The sequence below is a fragment of the Nicotiana tomentosiformis genome, chromosome 1 (assembly GCF_000390325.3).
Source record: "Nicotiana tomentosiformis chromosome 1, ASM39032v3, whole genome shotgun sequence".
Lineage (NCBI taxonomy): Eukaryota > Viridiplantae > Streptophyta > Magnoliopsida > Solanales > Solanaceae > Nicotiana > Nicotiana tomentosiformis.
The window spans coordinates 77,883,262-77,901,217 of record NC_090812.1 but is presented as its reverse complement, the minus strand read 5'-3'; the positions used below and the strand labels follow the sequence as shown (position 1 = coordinate 77,901,217).

Below are 17,956 nucleotides of genomic sequence, written 5' to 3'. Positions count from 1 at the left end.
GGAAGTCCGCAGGTGCAATCCCGCAGAAGCGAGAAAAAGGTTGCAGGTGCATTTTTAATCTTGAGGTCCAGTGGTCGCAGGTGCGACGAGTAAGCTGCAGAAGCGGAGCCGCATCTGCGGAAGAGAGATCGCAGAAGCAGATTTGGGGAGGAAGCCAAGTTCCGAAGAAGCGAACGATTGGGCGCAGAAGCGCATCCTCAGATGCGGATATATGTGCGCAGGTACGGAGCTGGGGAATTTAATGAAATTCCGTATGTGCAGAGCTTTTGCTGCAAAAGCGGTTAATGGACCGCAGATGCGGTTTAACTGGCAGAAAAGGGGCCAAATTGAGGGTTTTATTTATTTCTTCATTTTTGGACTTGGGAGCTCGGGAATTGGCAATATTTTGAGGGATTTTCAGAGAGATCTTTGGGGTAACGATTCCTAACTCATTTTATGTTGTATTTCATTAATCTATAGTTGTTTCTTCCATTTAATTTCGGATTTGGATTAAAAAATTGAGAAAATGGGGGAAGAGTTCCCTAACCGAATTTCTGAGTTTTGATTGAGATTTAGACATCGGGTTTGGATAATTTTTGTACGAGTGAACACGTGATTGAATAGGTGTTCGTATTTTATGACTTTTACCCGATTCCGAGATGTAGGCCCGGGTCGACTTTGGCAAATTTCAAAATTTTTGTTAAAGTATTGATTTCATTAATTAGATGAGTTTATTATGATTGCAGTTATGGTATGTAATTGCTTTTGGCTAGATTTGGGCCATTCAGAGCCGGATATGCGTGTGAAAGGCATTGTGACCGATTGATTGAGCTTGGTTCGAAGTAAGTGGTTTACCTAACTTTGTGAGGGGGAACTCCCCGTAGAATTTGTACTATTTTTGATATATGAGCGTCGTGTACGTGAGGTGACGAGTACGTACACGGGCTAATTGTATAAAAAATCGATTTTTCTACTAAGTAATAACCTGATTTCCTTCTTATTTGAGTTCTATCAGCATGTGTAGTATCCGGCTAGACTAGAATAACATGCCTAGTTGCTTTAATTGTTTACTTAAACTACGTGCAGCATGTTTAGTGAATTTACCTGTCTTTCCTTAACTGGTACTTAGGTTGAACTGTAGAATTTCGTGACGTAACTATTGAATTCTATTATTTGGCTGCATATTTACTTTGGGACTATAGAACGGTATTCTGGGAGATCCTCATGTACTGCATATTTACTTTGGGACTACGGAACGATATTCCAGGAGATCCCCATGTACTGCATATTTACTTTGGGACTACCGAACGGTATTCCGGGAGATCCTCATGTACTGCATATTTACTTTGGGACTACAGAACGGTATTCCGGGAGATCCCCATGTACTGCATATTTACTTTGGGACTACGGAACGGTATTCCGGGAGATCCCCCTGTTCTACACATTTACGTTGGGATTACGAGACGGTATCTCGAGAAAATCCCTGTTGTTATCTCTGTGTACTGAGATGTTGTCTTCTATGATTTCATTCTTGTTAAATTTTAGTCTTTATTTTACTGCGGTATTTTATTCTATCTTGTGTTATTTTATATATACCAGTAGGGCCCTGACCTGACCTCGTCACTACTCGACCGAGGTTAGGCTTGGCCCTTACTGGGTACCGATTGTGATGTACTCATGCTACTCTTCTGCACATATTTTTCATGTGCATATCCAGGTATTCCTTATCAGTCGCACTATCAGTGAGCCGGGACAGCTTTGGAGACTTCAAGGTATATTTGTCGCGTCCGCAGACCTCGGATTTCCCTTTTACTCTTCCCCATGTCCATTATCTTCTGTATTTTCTTTTGATAGACTCTGATGTATAGAAACACTAGATTTTCCTCCTGTAATTTGTGATTCACGATGTTTCTGGTTTTGGGAATTTGCTGTGTATTTTTGAATAGTTGGTTATTGTACATGCCAAGCGGTATAGTACCTAGTTAGTTGTGAAATTTATGTTTTCATTTCATTATTCCGAAAAATGTTAGGCTTACCTAGTCGTAGAGACTAGGTGCCGTCACGACATCATACGGAGGGGAAATTGGGTCGTGACATTATGGTTGATATTCGGGCATTTCGTGAGTATGAGCGTTACAGCTCGAGGTGTATTTTCTTTAGATTATTATGTGTGGATCGGGTGGCACGCTGCCACGGGTACATTGTTTGGATCGGGTTGCATGCCGCAACGGTATCATGTATGGATCGGGTTGCACGCCACAACAGTATGATATTTAGCACAGTTCCCTATATCTATTCCTGTGTGTTTTGTCCCGCATTTTCTGAGAGAGATTTATGACATCTTTTCGGTTGTTTAAATTAGTTACGTGGGTTGAGTAGATCTTTCTAGAGTTAGTTTCCTTATGTATCACATTCTAGTTTGTAGCTTGTTGGCACATTGTGGCATCATATGAGACTTTTGGCAGTGTCTGGGGTGGATTATTGTCTGAGCAGCTTGTACTAGGTGAGATGGAGATTATTAGACCTAGGATCAATACGATCACATTTATATGAAGCATATTAAAGATTAAATATTGGCATTCAGTCCAGAATGAGGTAATGGTTCTTGTCGGGAGGAGAGACTCCATAAATTGTAATTCGGCAAGTGGTTATGAGTTCTACACATCTTCTCTGTCGTGACATTTCAAGAGTTGGAACAAGACTTATAGGTGTCATGAGGTATGTCGTGAGCATCAGATTCTTGGGATTTCGGCTATTGTTGTCATAGGACGTTATTAAGCGTTTGTGAATAATACAGTGCATGGTGTGAATTCAATGAGAGTATACAATCATGTATTGGTACATCGTGTAGTGTTTGAAACGGTGTTCGTATGTTGGAAGCAAGCCTAGTAGAGAATTTCGGATGTTGGAATTTGGCTCTAAGGCTTATTTGCCTAAATAAAGGGTAAGATTTTTAGACTGGCTCGAGCTAATATGCTCGACTGGGTTGTGGTAGAATGGGTAGGTGCACGAGGTATTGACCAGTGATTTCGGACAACTCTAGAGCAGTCCTTAGCACGTTCGAGGACGAACGTATGTTTAAGTGGGAGAGAATGTAATGACCCGACCGGTCGTTTTGAGCTTTAGCGTGTCGTTCGGCGGTTTGAGACCTTGAGTAGCTTCACTTCAGGTATTATGACTTGTACGTGTGGTCGGAATTGAATTTCGGAAAATCCAGAGTTGATTTAGAAAGAAAATTCTCTTTTCGGAAGATTTAAGTTGGAAGAATTTTCTAAGGTGTGATTTTTGAGTAAACGATCGTGGAATCAGGATTTGAAGGTTCCAACATGTTCGTATGATGATTTTGAACTTGGGCGTATATCCGGATCGGGTTTTGGATGACCGGGGAGCGTTTCGGCGCCTATTGTGGAAAGTTGGCATTTTGGAAGGATTTCATAAATTTGGGTTGAAGTGCATTTCAATGTTATCAATGTCCGATTAGGATTCTGAGCCTGGGAATAGCTCCATATGATGATTCTGGACATAGAGGCACGTCCGGAAGTGGATTTGGAGGTTCGTAGGTCGTTTCGAGGTCATTTGGCGAAAAATAAAAATTTGAAGGTTTTTGGAAAGTTTGACCGGGAGTGGACTTTTTGATATCGGAATCGAATTCTGATCCCGAAAGTTGGAGTAGGTTCGTAATGTCGAATGTGACTTGTGTACAAAATTTGAGGTCAATCGCACGTGATTTGATAGGTTTTGGCATCGAATATAGAGGTTTGAAGTTCTAAAGTTCATTAAGCTTGAATTGGGGTGCGATTCATGATTTCGATGTTGTTTGATGTGATTTGAAGCCTCGAGCAGGTCTGTGTTATATTATTGGACTGGTTGGTGTGATTGGACGGGATCCCGGGGGCCTCGGGTGAATTTCGAATGCTTAACGGATCGATTTTTGGACTAAGGAAAATGCTAAGGCAGCTGGTATCTGGTGTAACTGCACCTGTGAGGTTTTGGCCGCAGGTGCGAAGCCACAGAAGCGGCCAGGAGGGTCGCAGAAGCGGTTCTGGACGAGTTGGGCAGTGCCCGCAGGTGCGAGACTTCTTTCGCATCTGCGATGGCGCAGAAGCGGCCTCTTAGAGTGCAGAAGTGGAGTGGAGCGCAGGAGCGAGGTGCATTTTCGCACCTGCGATGTCGCAGGAGCGGGACATTGTCCGCAGGTTCGAAGGGGCGGCCTCCAGTGTTTTCCGCAGAAGCGGTCTTGGTGCCGCAGAAGCGACGCCGCAGAATCGGCCTTTGGCTTCGCAGGTGCGAAAGTCGCCTGGGCAGAATGTATAAGTTAGCCAAATCGGGTTTTGGCTCTTTTCACCTCTTTTCTCTCGTTGGAGCCGGTCTTGGGTGCGATTTTGAAGTGCCATTTTGTGATTCTTCATGAGGTAAGTAATTCCCACATATTGTGAGTTAAATACATGGTTTATATATAGATTTAAACATGAAAATTAGTAAAAATTTGGGATTTTGAAGAAAAACCTAGAAATTGGTATTTTAGGAATTTGACCACGAATTTGGGCATAGAATTGAGAATAAATTATATATTTGAGTTCGTAGTGCTATGGGTAGTGTTTGTCTTCAGAAATTTTTGAAATCTAGGCACGTGGGCCTGAGGGTGATTTTTATCGACTTTTCTAGCGGAGTTGAAAATTATTGTAAATTAAATTATAATGAGTATTAGAGTATATATTTATGGATTTGCCCCTTTATTGACTAATTTTGGAGCATTGGGCACCGAATTGAGCCATTTGAAAGGCTTGGGAGCCAACTATGGAACTTCGGAGCGAGGTAAGTCTCTTTTCTAATCTTGTAAGAGGGAATTAACCCCATAGGTGAATCGAATCATTATGTGTTTCTATTTGTGGAGGCTACGTACGCACGAGGTGACGAGAGTCCGTGCGTAGCTACTATTATGCTTATGTCCGGGTAGTGTAGGACCTATATCATGTTGTACTTGTGATGTTTGCGCCCTACTAGTTAATTTAATTGTTTAAAACATTTAGAAACTCGATAAAGGAATTTTAAAAAGGTTAAACTTCATTTACATGACCGTTAAATGAGAATTTAAAATTCTTGGAATATTTTGCGCCTTAATAAATCTTAAATTGGTTGTTTAATGTGTTTTCTCTTTTGTGGAGCGGGCCGAACGCCTCGGTAGCAGATAGATGCATCTATGGTTCGCGTCGTTCGACCCTAGGCAGTGCACAGTTTAAATATTTATGTTGGATCGGGTCGTACGACCTTGGCATAATTTGCGCATGATATATCTTTGGAATTGATAATAATTGATATTGCTTTCATTGGCCCGAGATACAAAAAAATGTTAAATGATGAAAATAAATTTGGAAAGTTCCTATTAATAAATGAATTGTTTACTTACTTCATATTATTGAGTTTACAGCCATTCTATACAATCCATGCTTAATTATAATATCAATACTTTATTGTTAGCCCTTAGTAAGTGTCGGAGTCGACCCCTCGTCATTACGTCTTCGAGGTTAGGCGGGATACTTACTGGGTACGCGTTGATTTATGTACTCATACTACACTTGCTGCATATTTTTGTGCAGGTACATATATGTCTAGTAACCTTGTGGGAGCAGAGGCGCGGTTATGGCGGGGACTTAGGTGAGCTGCATTTTATACTACGATCCGCAGCCAGCAGAGTCTCCTTCAGAGTATTTATATTTCTCCTGTCCAAATTTATATTCCGGACAGATGTTGTATTTTATTTTACATTCCTAGTTGAGGCTCATGCACTTGTGACACCGGATTTTGGGGTGATTATGGGTTGTCCTGTATTGAAATTGTTAAAAATATTATTATTTACTTTGTAAATTCTATCTTTTACTATTTAATTGAAGGAAATATGATTTTAAAAATATTAAAATGAGAACCAAAGTAAGTATTTATTTTGGCTTGCCTGACAGCGGTGTCCGGCGCCATCACGACCTTTAATGGATTTTGGGTCGTGACAGAAAATGTTTAGTTGTAGCTGGATAAAATTAAAATTGTAGGCAAATTGTTTGCTAAGAACAATTCGACAACAATTTACTTGTATCAGATTTTTGCTAAAGTTGTTTTAGCTTTTGTTTTGTTGTGTTGTGCAGAATTCTACTACTTACAAATGAAAATATCTGTAGCATGTTTTCTTTTTTGTTGAAAGCTGTTAGTAATTGATCTCCATATTGGTACTCTATAATATATGTTTTCTGTTGTCTTCTTTTACCATATTATGTTAGCATATGTTACTCTAAATGTAAGGTATCAAATGTTTAGCTTTACAATTAAATAAAATTTCAATCAACGATACACTAAAACTCTTAGATAATAATTTCTTTACATCATAACTACAATTCTGTCTACAACTAGTATACAAAAATACAGAATCTATTCAAAATTAGCAGTATTTTTAGAAAAAACTTAAAATTAATAAATAAATACAGTTATTGAACAAAACAACTACAAACCAATGGCATTAAGAGTTAAAATCTGTTTACCAAACATTCATTATATGAGACAATCTTTATTCAATTATAATTGTCCAGAACACAACAAATACAACTGAATATGTCTTAAAAGACGGATTATAATCAAAAGTACTCTGTAAAAAAAATCTTTATACTACATTAATTCTTATTTCCTTTTGGGAGCATTCCTACAAAATCTTTTGTTATGCCCTTTTTGTCTGCCGTTGCCACATGAAACCTTGTACTTCTTTGCATTTATTTTATCATATGGTTTATATCTTTATTTTTAGGTCTCCCTGGCTGCCTTTTCCTAGTAGGTGGTAGTACAACTTCTTCTATTATATGTTGTGGCACATCCCATTTGCTTTCATCAGGTAGAAGGTCTACTGGTATTTCATAAGTCTGTAGAAGGCTCCCCCTCGTTTAATAAGGAGAACAATAGCTTTCATAAGACTCGTTTCTGTGCCTCAAAGCCGCCAAAGCATGTGGACAAGGAAGTTCATCAAGTTGGAATTGTCCACAACTACATCTCTTGTTTTGAAGGCAAACAATGAAGCATTTCATACCATTTATCACAGCTTGGATGTAATCTGTTGAAGCCCTCACCTACATTTTTATTACAAATATACAACAAGTTGTCAGCACTTGATAAAATACAAAATATCTATAACTATACTATAACATATCTACAATTATCAGTATATGTTTATTTTGATGAAATCAATTATCTTATGTTATGGACCATAAATTACTCTCATCTTATGCGATAATATCCTGTTGTCCTCCAACTCTTTGTTGTATTTTTTTCCAAGGTATGTGAACGTACCCTTTACATTCAATAACTTTTCATTAGTCCAACGTTCAAGAAGAGTCCTCATGTACTCTAATAGTTCAGCCACGAGCAGCTCTCTTGCATCTTTGGTTACCGTATTTAAAGACTCTGCAATATTCGATGTCATCGTCCATGTTCTGTTCACCGTAGCATGTACCCGAGACCATTTGTAATAACTAATATCATATAGGTATGCTTTAATACGTGTGTCGATCTTTTCAATCTTTGACATTCTTTCATTAAATTCATCAAGCGTGTATGATCGTGTCGTGGCAAAGTACAATTCGCTTATCTTTAGATGACCTTTCTTGAACTTTGACCTTACATTTGTCCAAATATGCCACATGCAAACATAATGTGGCATGCCAGTATAAACCGTAGATGTTACCTTCAAGATACTCTCATTCTGGTCCGAAACAACACACATATTTGGTTTTTCACCATATGCATATTTGAATTGCTCAAAAAATCACCTCCATGATGCTTCATTTTTTGAATCAAACAATGGCGTATACTAGTGGTAATATGCTACCTATCACATAGGTAGCAAAAAGAAATTCAATTTTCTTGAAAATATAAAAAATACAGTCTCAGAAACGACTTTATTACAATATTTTTATAATTAATCTACATTACCTGTTGCATCCATTATGCTAGCTGTTAGCATGATTCCCCTATATGCCGACTTCAAGAAGGTGCCATCAACTACTACAACTGGCCTACAATGCTCCCAACCTTTGATGGACGTATATACTAAGAGAAACAAATGCATACAAGAAACAGTAATCTTCAGTCTTCTGCAATTTCACTACTGACCTTGAATAAGTCTCCTCCAATATATACAAATAACTCGACAACCGACTGTAGGAATCAGCAAGATGACCTCTCAAAAATTCCAAAATCTTTTTCTTGGTTCTCCAAGCTTATATGTATGTTAAGTTCACACCATGCTCCGATAACTATCAGTTTGTATGTCTTTTGGTGTGTATATTGTCTTAGGATCCACATATTTTGGCATGATCATGCTGCCAACTACCACGGCAGTAGCTCAGCATTGTATATATGTGTTGTCCATCAAAGAGCATGTATGCAAGCTGTTGAATTTTCGAACGTTGAACAATGCTGATTCATTTATGCTGGTGGACTTGAAGTGCCACGTACAATTATCACAAACACATGAGAGGCAATAGCTACAGAATAAAAATAATTATAAAAATATTATGCAAATTGTAGCTACAGAATACGAGGCTGTTTATGCACAACAAATTGTTCTAAATAATTTATATACATAAAAACTACAACTTATACACAATATGATTTTGACAAATAAAATGTTCTTACCTTCTTGCACTAGACCTTTTCACCCTAAATTAAAATTTATTCATGACAGCATAGTGCTTCATTGCACTGACAATTGTTTGCTTGTCTTGGTAAACTTGGCCTACTACAATTACTTTTGGGGTATATTCTGTTATTATGATACTTTCATATTCCACAGTTACCGTCAACTTCACTGTTCCTGATACTTCTCCAAATATGTTACAATTACTTGACAAGTGTACCACGTTAGTATTACAATAATCAGAAGTACCTGCACTCAATTAAAAGTATAGTAATTCAAACCTCTGTATATTCAGGTGTTCAGTATTTGACAGAATACTTGTAGATACTTTGTTCTGTAATCACATTATTATTTTTTCAAACCTTAAGTATTGTGTAACAGTTACACTTCAATTGTTTCTAGAGACATAATAGTTGAACTATATTTGTTATGTAGTATAGTTGTAGATAATTTGTAGTAAAATTATAGAACAATCGATATTGAAAAAACACCACCACTGGAAAAACATAGCAAACCTGCAATGTGCTCGCAATCGACATACTGCATTCCAAATCAAAATCACGTATTGTTATACACAGCGGATACATTCCTAAATTTTTATTTTCCTTTTTCGTCTACATATACACTTGAACTCCCATGTCGTTTCGAATTTCCATTGGAGGACAACATTCGTTGATAGTGTATTTGATCTCGGTAATTTTTATAGAGGTATCGATCATTAGATGCTCTGCAATTACGCCATTCAATTTGACAACAATTTCATCAACATCAAAATCTATGTATCTCCCAAAGCTATCCCACCCACCATTGAGCTGAAGCATTACTACTAATTCTGACATTATATCGCCAAATTCAATTCAATTATAGAGAAAATAATCACGCAATCGTATGAAAACTTTAGAATGTAGCTAATTATTTGCAATTGTGTTCTTCTGAAGCTTTTTTTGAGTTTGTTGCCTTGTTTATGGAAAACCAGAGGAAATCTACGTAATAGAAGGATTCTACAGATATGTTGCCTTGATTATGATGCAATGATTGCGTCTAAAATTTCTAACTGAAATATAAGCTATCCCAAAATTGCGCGTCTAAATAAGGCAGTCTACCGAAGAAAGGAGTCTATTTTAAATGAATGTATATTTTTTGTAGCTAAAATGTATTTAGGTCGGGTAAATTCAAAAATTGGGATAATTTTGATAATAAGGTTTCAAATAGTGTATAGAAAAGAAAAAATTTCTTATTATTCAATATGAAAGAATGTGGATGACTTTGAATCTAAGCCCAAATATGAGGGATGATTTTGGGCTTTTTAAGTTTGTAGGTCGCCTAGTGTACAAGCGACACTGAAGTCGCCAAATGTACAAGCGACCTAACAAATAGGACTATTAACGTTCTATGTGAAAGAATAGGGATGGCTTTGTATCTAAGCCTAATATGAGGGATGAATTTGGGCTTTTAAGAAAATAATTGGGTCGCCCAATATATAGGCGACGCTGAAAATAATCGTAGTCGCCGAATACACGGGCGACCTAGTAAAAGTAGGTGAAATTCAAAAATAGTCAGATTTACAAGTGGTAATTGAAAAATAGCCACAGTTTCAAAAGTAATCAAAATTTAGCCACTTTTCATGTAAAGATAAATCTGAACAAAAACACTATTCAAAATTCGGAAAATATTCCAGCATAATATGATGGAGGTCGAATTTTTTACATGTGAACTTCCAACATAACATGCTGGAATTTTATAATGTGCTGGAGTCCCAGTATAATATGCTAGAAGTTTATACACAGGTGCTCCAATCTCCAGTATATTATGCTGGAACTTTCTGTGTGCTGGAGTTCCAGCATAATATGCTGGAAGTTCATACACAAGTGCTTCAATATCCTGTATATTATGCTGGAGCTTTCCGTGTATAATGACTATTTTTTAATGACTTTGCAAACACTGTCTATTTTTCAATTACCAATTCAAAAACTGGCTAGTCCGTACTATTTTAATACTAAAAGTAGAAGTCGCCCCGAGATAGTAGAGCAGCTAACCTTGTAATAGCCTGTTTGGCCAAGCTTCTAAAATCAGCTTATTTTGAGAAGTGCTTTTCTCAAAAGTACTTTTTTAAAAAGTGCTTTTGGGGAGAAACAGTTTGTGTTTGGCTAATTAATTTGAAAAGTACTTTTGAGCAGTAATTAGTGTTTGGTCAAGCTTTTGAAAACTGGTTCTTAGTGTATTTTTCTCAAAAGTGTTTCTCAGAAAAGTGCTTTTGGAAAGAAGCTATTTTTTTCTGCTTTTCAAAAACTGCTTCTTCTTCTCCTCAAAAATATTTTTTTCCTTCCAAAAACTTGGCGAAACACCTCAATTTTTGGCTAAAAGTACTTTGGGTCAAAAAAAATACTTTTGGCCAAAAAAGAAGCTTGGGCAAACACGCTATAAATCAGCCCAATTTTCAATAACCGGATAAGAGGATAGTTGCACTTAATTCCAGAAACACCCTTACACAAACGGATATTCTAAACCGGTTCCTCTCAGCTGGGTCATCTCTACAACCCGATTACCCGAAAAAGCTCTGTAATGCAGCACCTCGTAATCCAAATTCCACGTTTACGTCCTCTCCCGCCGTCCACACAATGCCTCTTTCCGGCAACAATGAGTTCGTCTCCGTCGGTTTTCACGGCGAAGCCTCTCAGTCTCCGGCAATTCAACTCTCCAGTGCTGATAACCCACAGCAAGAGTGTAAAACTTCGGTTCATTAGATGTATGGCGAATCCTCGGAGAGTTAAAATGGTGGCTAAACAGATACAAAGAGAGCTCTCCGACATGTTACTTACGGATAAGGTGTTACAGTACGCTGTTCTACCTGAAGCTGCTCTTGGTGCGGATCGATACCTTTCTTCGCTTACTACTATCAGTGATGTTGAAGTTTCAACGGATTTGCAGGTTCGTTAATTTTGAATAATTGTTAGTTTTAGCTTAATTTTTTCTCGAATTTGCAAAATCTTCTAAATTAGGAAGAAGGTTAGTTAATTGTGGTATTAGAGTAATTACATTTGCGTTTCATTAGTATGAGAATTTTTTGAGAAAGTGTAGCCATATGATAATTGAACTACTACAACATCCTCTTAAGTTTTATGCATTCTGTCAGTAGAAATATTTTTTACACTATCACATCGGTTATAAGGTAATAGGCCACTTATAAGCTAATTACATGTAAATCTCTTATAAACATTACTTGGTAAGTTGGTAAATAAAGTAACTAACTAGCTATTAAAGGTTAAATTAAAATCCACTGAAAGTCTACTATGAAATAAGGAGAAAAAGGCATATGAGAGGTTTTTGTTGAAAGGAATTTGTGATAAGCTTCTTTTTTCGTGTTAAATCCTGTTTAGTTAATGCCAAACTTAGAATATTGTATGTTTTTCGCTTAACTGAGTCGATTTTATCGGTTGAAGAGAAAGTGAAAAGCTTCATGTTTGGCTTGTTGAAACAAGCCATAGTCTTTTATCATATTGTGAAATCTATGCATAAGATTTTCTTGCTCTGAGCTTAATCCTTGCAGTAACTGTTCATGTTTAACCTGTTCTTATAATATTATTGTAATTCTGTTCCTTCCCAATTACTTAACGAACCGAAGTAGACAATGTGAAGCTATCTGATAGTTTTTCTCAATGTACTAGGCAAGGAAGGATTAGGTAGATCTGTTTATATATTTAATATACTAGGGATAATGGGAATTATTATCTCCGTCATGAAGAGATCTTATTTGGTAGTATTTGATAGGCTTTGCATATATAGCATCTGGTTGTTTTGAAGAGGTGATCTTAATGAGTTCATTTTAATCAAACGCGTAGGGGTAAAATAAAGTTGGTATAGAGTTTTGACCATATATCCCAGAGCCAATAAGCATATTTGCGCCTCATATGCACTGGAACACAGACTATCACCCTCCTTCTTTTGTAGAATGTTACTACTGATATTAAGTTGTGGTTGTCTCCCACTACTGATCCTGATATCTGGATTGACATGGATGTACTGTTTACAGATCAAATGCTTTTTCAACATTATATCTAAAACTTTCAGTTGCTGAAGGTGACTTCTTCAGAACTCCTGGTTTAATTGAGTTTTTCAATAAATCGAAATTTAATTAGCCTGAAGGACGTTGCTTTTAAACAGACTACACAGTATGTTAAGGATGGTCTTATGGGTTGAAACTAGAGGTGACTGTTAAGAAACAAGAAAACATCCAAATATTGAATAAGATATGTATGGCAATCCTTGGCAGGACAAGGCTGTGGTTACATTCTCCCCTAGGGTAGAATTTACTCCATTTGATTTTGAGGGTACGATTCGCTGAAGAAGTGATCAAACCCCTATCACCATCCACTAGCAACTTACAAGAAGATCCCAATCTCAAATTTTATCTTTCTCAGGATAAAGTTGTCATTCGTGCCTCTAATGTATGTGACTATGTAAAGTGATGTCTGCTGTCGACGCAAGCAAAAATGAGAAACTGAGAAAGAAAAATTTTAGGTGTGAGAGAGAGAGATTTTCCATTATTAAGAAATTGCATCTAACTTAGTACTAGACAACAAAGAAAATGATTCCTATCACTCCTATAAATGGCAAGCTTCTCTCCTCTGATCACTAGGATGATGCATGCGATTTATCATATTCTAATTTGGAGACTCAAAAAATATTTCTGTGCTACTGTAGGTTGTAAAGGTCTATGTCTCTGTGTTTGGAGATGAAAGAGGTAAAGAAGTGGCTTTGTCTGGCTTGAAGTCAAAAGCAAAATATGTAAGGAGTGAGCTAGGTAGGCGAATGAAGTTGCGACTGACTCCCGAGATTCGTTTCATTGAAGATGAGTCCCTTGAACGAGGAAGCAGAGTGAGTAATTCTAATCTATTTTCTTATTAGAAAATTTATTAGTTTTGGGGGATCTTTATTGTTATTTATATCTCCAACAGCGTTATGCTCTTTGCATTTTCTTTTTAGTTTTCTCTCTTATTTTACAAGTCTGTTTTTGTTTCCTGGCTACTAAGCCTTTTATATTTTTCCTTCCATAATTTCTCAATATTGAGGTTAACCTTTGTCTTTGACTTTCCCCTACTTAAATGATGGCCAAGTTCATTGACAACTCACCAAACTGACTTGGATCTTGAACGTATCAGATGCCTGTTGAACAGTTCTCAGGATTTTGTCACTAATTTAGGAAGAGTGAAGTTATTAGCCTCAACGCCCGTTTTTATTGTCAGTGATCTCTCAAATAATCCACGGCTCAAACTGTTTCTTGCATTTCCAAGTTGATCCAGTAATTCTCTTGCTTAATCAGCATGACTTTTTGGTTAAGTTCTGGCTTAATCAACATTACTTTCTATCCAAGAAAAAAATGACTTATTTGGCTTTTGGCACTAAAATTTATTCTTGAGACCAATTAAACCATAACCTCTTTCTGAAATGATGCAGTGAATAGGCTTTGTGTCTTCTTTTGCTAGCATTGGTACTGAACGGAGTAGATTATAACTATATGATCGATGTGCATTTTCCGGCAGATCGCTTCCTTACTGTCCCTCACAAGTCATACTTACTGTTGAACCAATTCTTGCAGGTACTTGCTATATTGGACAGGATTAAGGATGAGAACGAGAACAAGAATGCACCATCCGGAGCTTCCGATAACAATGACCAAAGCGATGATGATGGGGATTGGGAGGGTGACGACCCCGATGATGAAGGCATTATTTATGTGAAATAGCTCTCACTACTTCTCTCTAAAATACGCCGACTTTGGAGTAGTCAAAAGATGCATTGCATCGTGGTAAGTCTCGCATGTTTGTAAAGTTAGCACATTTCTGAGTGAGCACAACACTGGGTTCCCTGAAATTTGTGTTGGTTAGGCTACATTGATTGTGCCTTTGTATTACCAGAGAATAGAAATGTTGTGCTTTTCAGCTCACACTAGCACCTGAACTGCCCTTTCCATCGCTAACACTCATATAAAGCTTAGCCTTCGCAATCTTCATAGGAGCAGCGAGTAAACTTCAGTAGAACTTTAACATCACTGACCAGAAGTCATCCACATCCATTTATCTCCATTGTGTTGCGTTGAGTGAGCTTATTATCACATATTATTTTTTAAAAATCTAATGATTGCTATTACGTTTACAGGGTGGAGGTGTTTCCACAGTGATGCAAAGAACATTTGCGCAGGTTCCAAATTGTGGAAACCTTATTGAACCATGTTCAGAATTGTCTAGCTAGTTTCTTTTCTTGTTTCATGTATAATTCATGTCTGATAATACGAATCAGTTGAGTAGTATTACTTGGCCTTTCCATGCACGAGCCCTGCCTTTGCCTCTCCATTTCAACTTAAGCAAGTTTACTAGCTGGTTTAGTCTGTTTTTAATTCTGGAGAAGAAATTGAAACAAAAAGGTAATCTATGCCAATAGTAATTAGACTAGAAATTGTCGTGTAAAAGTTTGTCTGGATATTTTAACTATTGAGAGGACCTGGTTAAATGAATTTTACTTTTACATGAGTGATGTAGATCCACAAATTAAAGTTCATAGGCAAACTTACACCTGCATATATTTGTGTTGAATATGTTTCCAAGTTGTATTGATATCGCGTAGTGATAGTATATAAGACATTACTTGGATTACACCGTGGCTGAAAAACATTATACTAGCATTAAAGAAAACACAAGAAAGAAGAGATCCTTTTCGCATAATTATGGGTTCATTCAATATTTTACCACGGTAAATGAACCACCTTAGACAGCTCATCCAGAAAGCAAGTCAACATATCTTCATCATTTATGGAATAACCACAAACTAAATTAGCTTTTTCCCTGGATGACCTGATGTAACAAGATTATTGTCTATGGCCAACTTTCCCCTATTTGTCCAGTGCAGTCCTCAAAATTGGACCACCATGATACCAAATGAACCATAAAAATATCTAAACTCTCAAACACAAAATTTAACAGTTACAAGTCAGAAAATGATGGTCCTAAGCAACAGGCCAGAATGAAAATTGATATTATATGATTGTCATATATTATTTTTATCAAACAGCAAATGCAGCATACTGCTCTCTATCAGTGATGTGCCTAAGCTTCAGCCTTCTGGTGAGACTTGGCCTTAGCCTGAAATAAATAAGATGGAAAGTTGGCAATAAACATTAGTCTATGCAGAATGAAAGGCAAATTAGCTAGTATTAGAAACAATTGTAAACATCCATTGGTTGAAAGAAAACCAAATATTTACAGCTGATACAAGGAGATTCACAAAACAATTAACACGGAAAAAAGAAAAAATACGAGCACTGTAGAAATTTGTTGAACGTCTTCTTCTTAAGCAGTATCCACGCGAACTTCAAAAAGGCATTACAAATTACGCAGATAAGTGATGGGAAAGGAAAATTCCAAACACATCCTGACTCTCATTTCTCAATGTGGATGGAGGCAGGATTTCAGGGTGCTCATGAACCGTGATGGACCATGAGCAAAATGCAAATTGCATCTACCTTAGACAAATCATGAATATCATTTCACGGAGAAAATGATAAACAGGATATAAGAGCTATATGCTTGGAGAGGTAGAAACTAGCTGGAATCATAACAAGACATTATTGTTCAAACAAGTGTTTACTGCGGTCCTTTTGTAACAAAGTCAAACACACTCATAGAGCCCCAAGAACAGCATCCTAGACCAACAAACCGATCAGTGGGCTTTTAATCATCGTGCACCTTTCCGTCCACTCTTAAACTGGACATTAGCGGAAGCACACTGTCGACATGTTCATAGCTAAGAAGTATCAGAGGCATAACATTCACAAAAATGATCTACTTATCTTCCACGTTAAAGCATAAGCTTGTGAATTTCTGCTTGTATTTTCAGTCATCACCATTCTACGGGCTATGAGAATATAAAATTTATGTATCTCCTTTCTGCTTCAGAATCCAAACTAATCTCATGGAAGTAGATCAGGTGGTCTCGAAGAAATAAAGTTGTGCCTCGTACTGCTACTTAGACATGCGGTAATTTGTCATGTCCTTCTAATCAGCTCATTCCTCCTTACCCCGGGTAAGGGTAAGGTCTGCGTACACTCTACCCTACCCAGACCCCATTAGTGGGATTCTACTGGGTTGTTGTTGTTGTTGCTTCTAATCACCTCATTGAATAATATCTGTATCTTGTTCCCTTCACATTGAGCTTGTTATCAAATAGATCTACCATTTATTAGGGCATTCTTTTATCTGATTTAATTTTGCAATTCAGCTTCAAGACAATTAGATTGAACAATATAAGAAAATTCAAGCTGCAACCTAAAAATCTGACAGTTAACTATTGAGTCTAGAAAATTTCATAGTTTAAAGACGTTGAAGAAACATCAAACCACACAGAAAACTCAACAAAAAACAATATTGTCTTTCTTATCTAAAAATATCACTAAATAGTGGGGAGAGAAACAAAGCAAATACCCTGAGATACTTGAGCTTCATGCTACCATAGACAAGTCCGAATGTGAATGCCGAGGTACGAGCCACCTGTCCCCAAAACAATTAAATTGATTAATCAACCAATCGCCTAAGCATCAACCTAAATCTGTTCGCTCTAGTCAGATCCATTTCACTATAATACTCAACAATATGAATTTTAAGTTAATTAAAAGCATTTCAAAATCAATGATTGACTGGTACATTAGATCGAAGAATAGAAAGAGAGAAAAAAATGGATTACCAGAGCAAGGGTGCTGGTACCAGAGTAAGGTCCGGGAAGAGGCGCCATTGTTGAATTGCAAAGTAGAGCTTCTTCAAGATCTCTTTTTAAGCCCTAGATTTTTCACAAACCCTGAAAGGCCTAAACATACCAACGACGGTGGGCTTATATATTGGGAGCTGTGATCTGCTATGCGCCCCCTTAGTTAAAACCTCTGAGTTTTTTTTTTTTGTTTTTTTTTTTTCCTTTTCATTTTGTGGTTTTTGTTTTGGTTAAATATTCACGATGTATATTTCCCCTTTTAGCCTTACACGAAAGCCTTGTTATAATTTATTTATTAACAAAAATTAATTAAACTTCATTATTAGTCAAAATAGCTCTTTATAAAAATGAAATTAAGAATGAAATATTATGATTTAGCAACTTATCTGTTACTATGTCTTGATAATTGTGCTTGCATGACCTGGTCGCACTTTTTTTTTCTTTACATCATGATATCATGGATTTATTTCAATTTATACAATTTAACTATATTAATTAATTAATTAACTAAAAACATATTGCGTATCCAGTAATTGCACAATGAATTAACAT

General features: G+C 36.9%; 2 protein-coding genes and 1 long non-coding RNA gene across 3 annotated transcripts; 1 reads left to right on the top strand and 2 right to left on the bottom strand.

Moving 5' to 3' along the window:
- Window positions 1–6,899: 6,899 nt before the first annotated feature.
- Window positions 6,900–7,735, bottom strand: LOC138906997 (uncharacterized). The gene is made up of 2 exons (XM_070196814.1): window positions 7,229–7,735; window positions 6,900–7,082 (listed from the first exon to the last, which is right to left on the bottom strand). The coding sequence occupies exons 1-2, from the start codon at window positions 7,733–7,735 to the stop codon at window positions 6,900–6,902; spliced, it is 690 nt and encodes a 229-aa protein (XP_070052915.1).
- Window positions 7,736–11,098: 3,363 nt separating this feature from the next.
- On the top strand, window positions 11,099–14,977 carry LOC104104656 (probable ribosome-binding factor A, chloroplastic). The gene is made up of 4 exons (XM_009612795.4): window positions 11,099–11,578; window positions 13,352–13,525; window positions 14,247–14,456; window positions 14,807–14,977. Exons 1-3 carry the CDS (start codon window positions 11,213–11,215, stop codon window positions 14,391–14,393), a joined length of 687 nt encoding a protein of 228 aa, XP_009611090.1. The 5' UTR covers window positions 11,099–11,212; the 3' UTR covers window positions 14,394–14,456; window positions 14,807–14,977.
- Window positions 14,978–17,121: 2,144 nt separating this feature from the next.
- On the bottom strand, window positions 17,122–17,458 carry LOC138899454 (uncharacterized). The gene is made up of 2 exons (XR_011411104.1): window positions 17,384–17,458; window positions 17,122–17,190 (listed from the first exon to the last, which is right to left on the bottom strand). It is a non-coding gene; the product is annotated as an uncharacterized lncRNA (long non-coding RNA).
- Between the last annotated feature and the right edge of the window lie 498 nt (window positions 17,459–17,956).

Bases quoted from the DNA above. Each gene is read 5' to 3' on its own strand.
- LOC104104656 (XM_009612795.4), top strand. From the start codon at position 11,213: ATGCAGCACCTCGTAATCCAAATTCCACGTTTACGTCCTCTCCCGCCG. The intron at 11,579-13,351 runs GTTCGTTAATTT...GTGCTACTGTAG, and splicing joins AAGTTTCAACGGATTTGCAG to GTTGTAAAGGTCTATGTCTC. The intron at 13,526-14,246 runs GTGAGTAATTCT...CAATTCTTGCAG, and splicing joins CCCTTGAACGAGGAAGCAGA to GTACTTGCTATATTGGACAG.
- LOC138906997 (XM_070196814.1), bottom strand. From the start codon at position 7,735: ATGTGTGTTGTTTCGGACCAGAATGAGAGTATCTTGAAGGTAACATCT. The intron at 7,083-7,228 runs GTAATTTATGGT...ATAAAAATGTAG, and splicing joins TATTATCGCATAAGATGAGA to GTGAGGGCTTCAACAGATTA.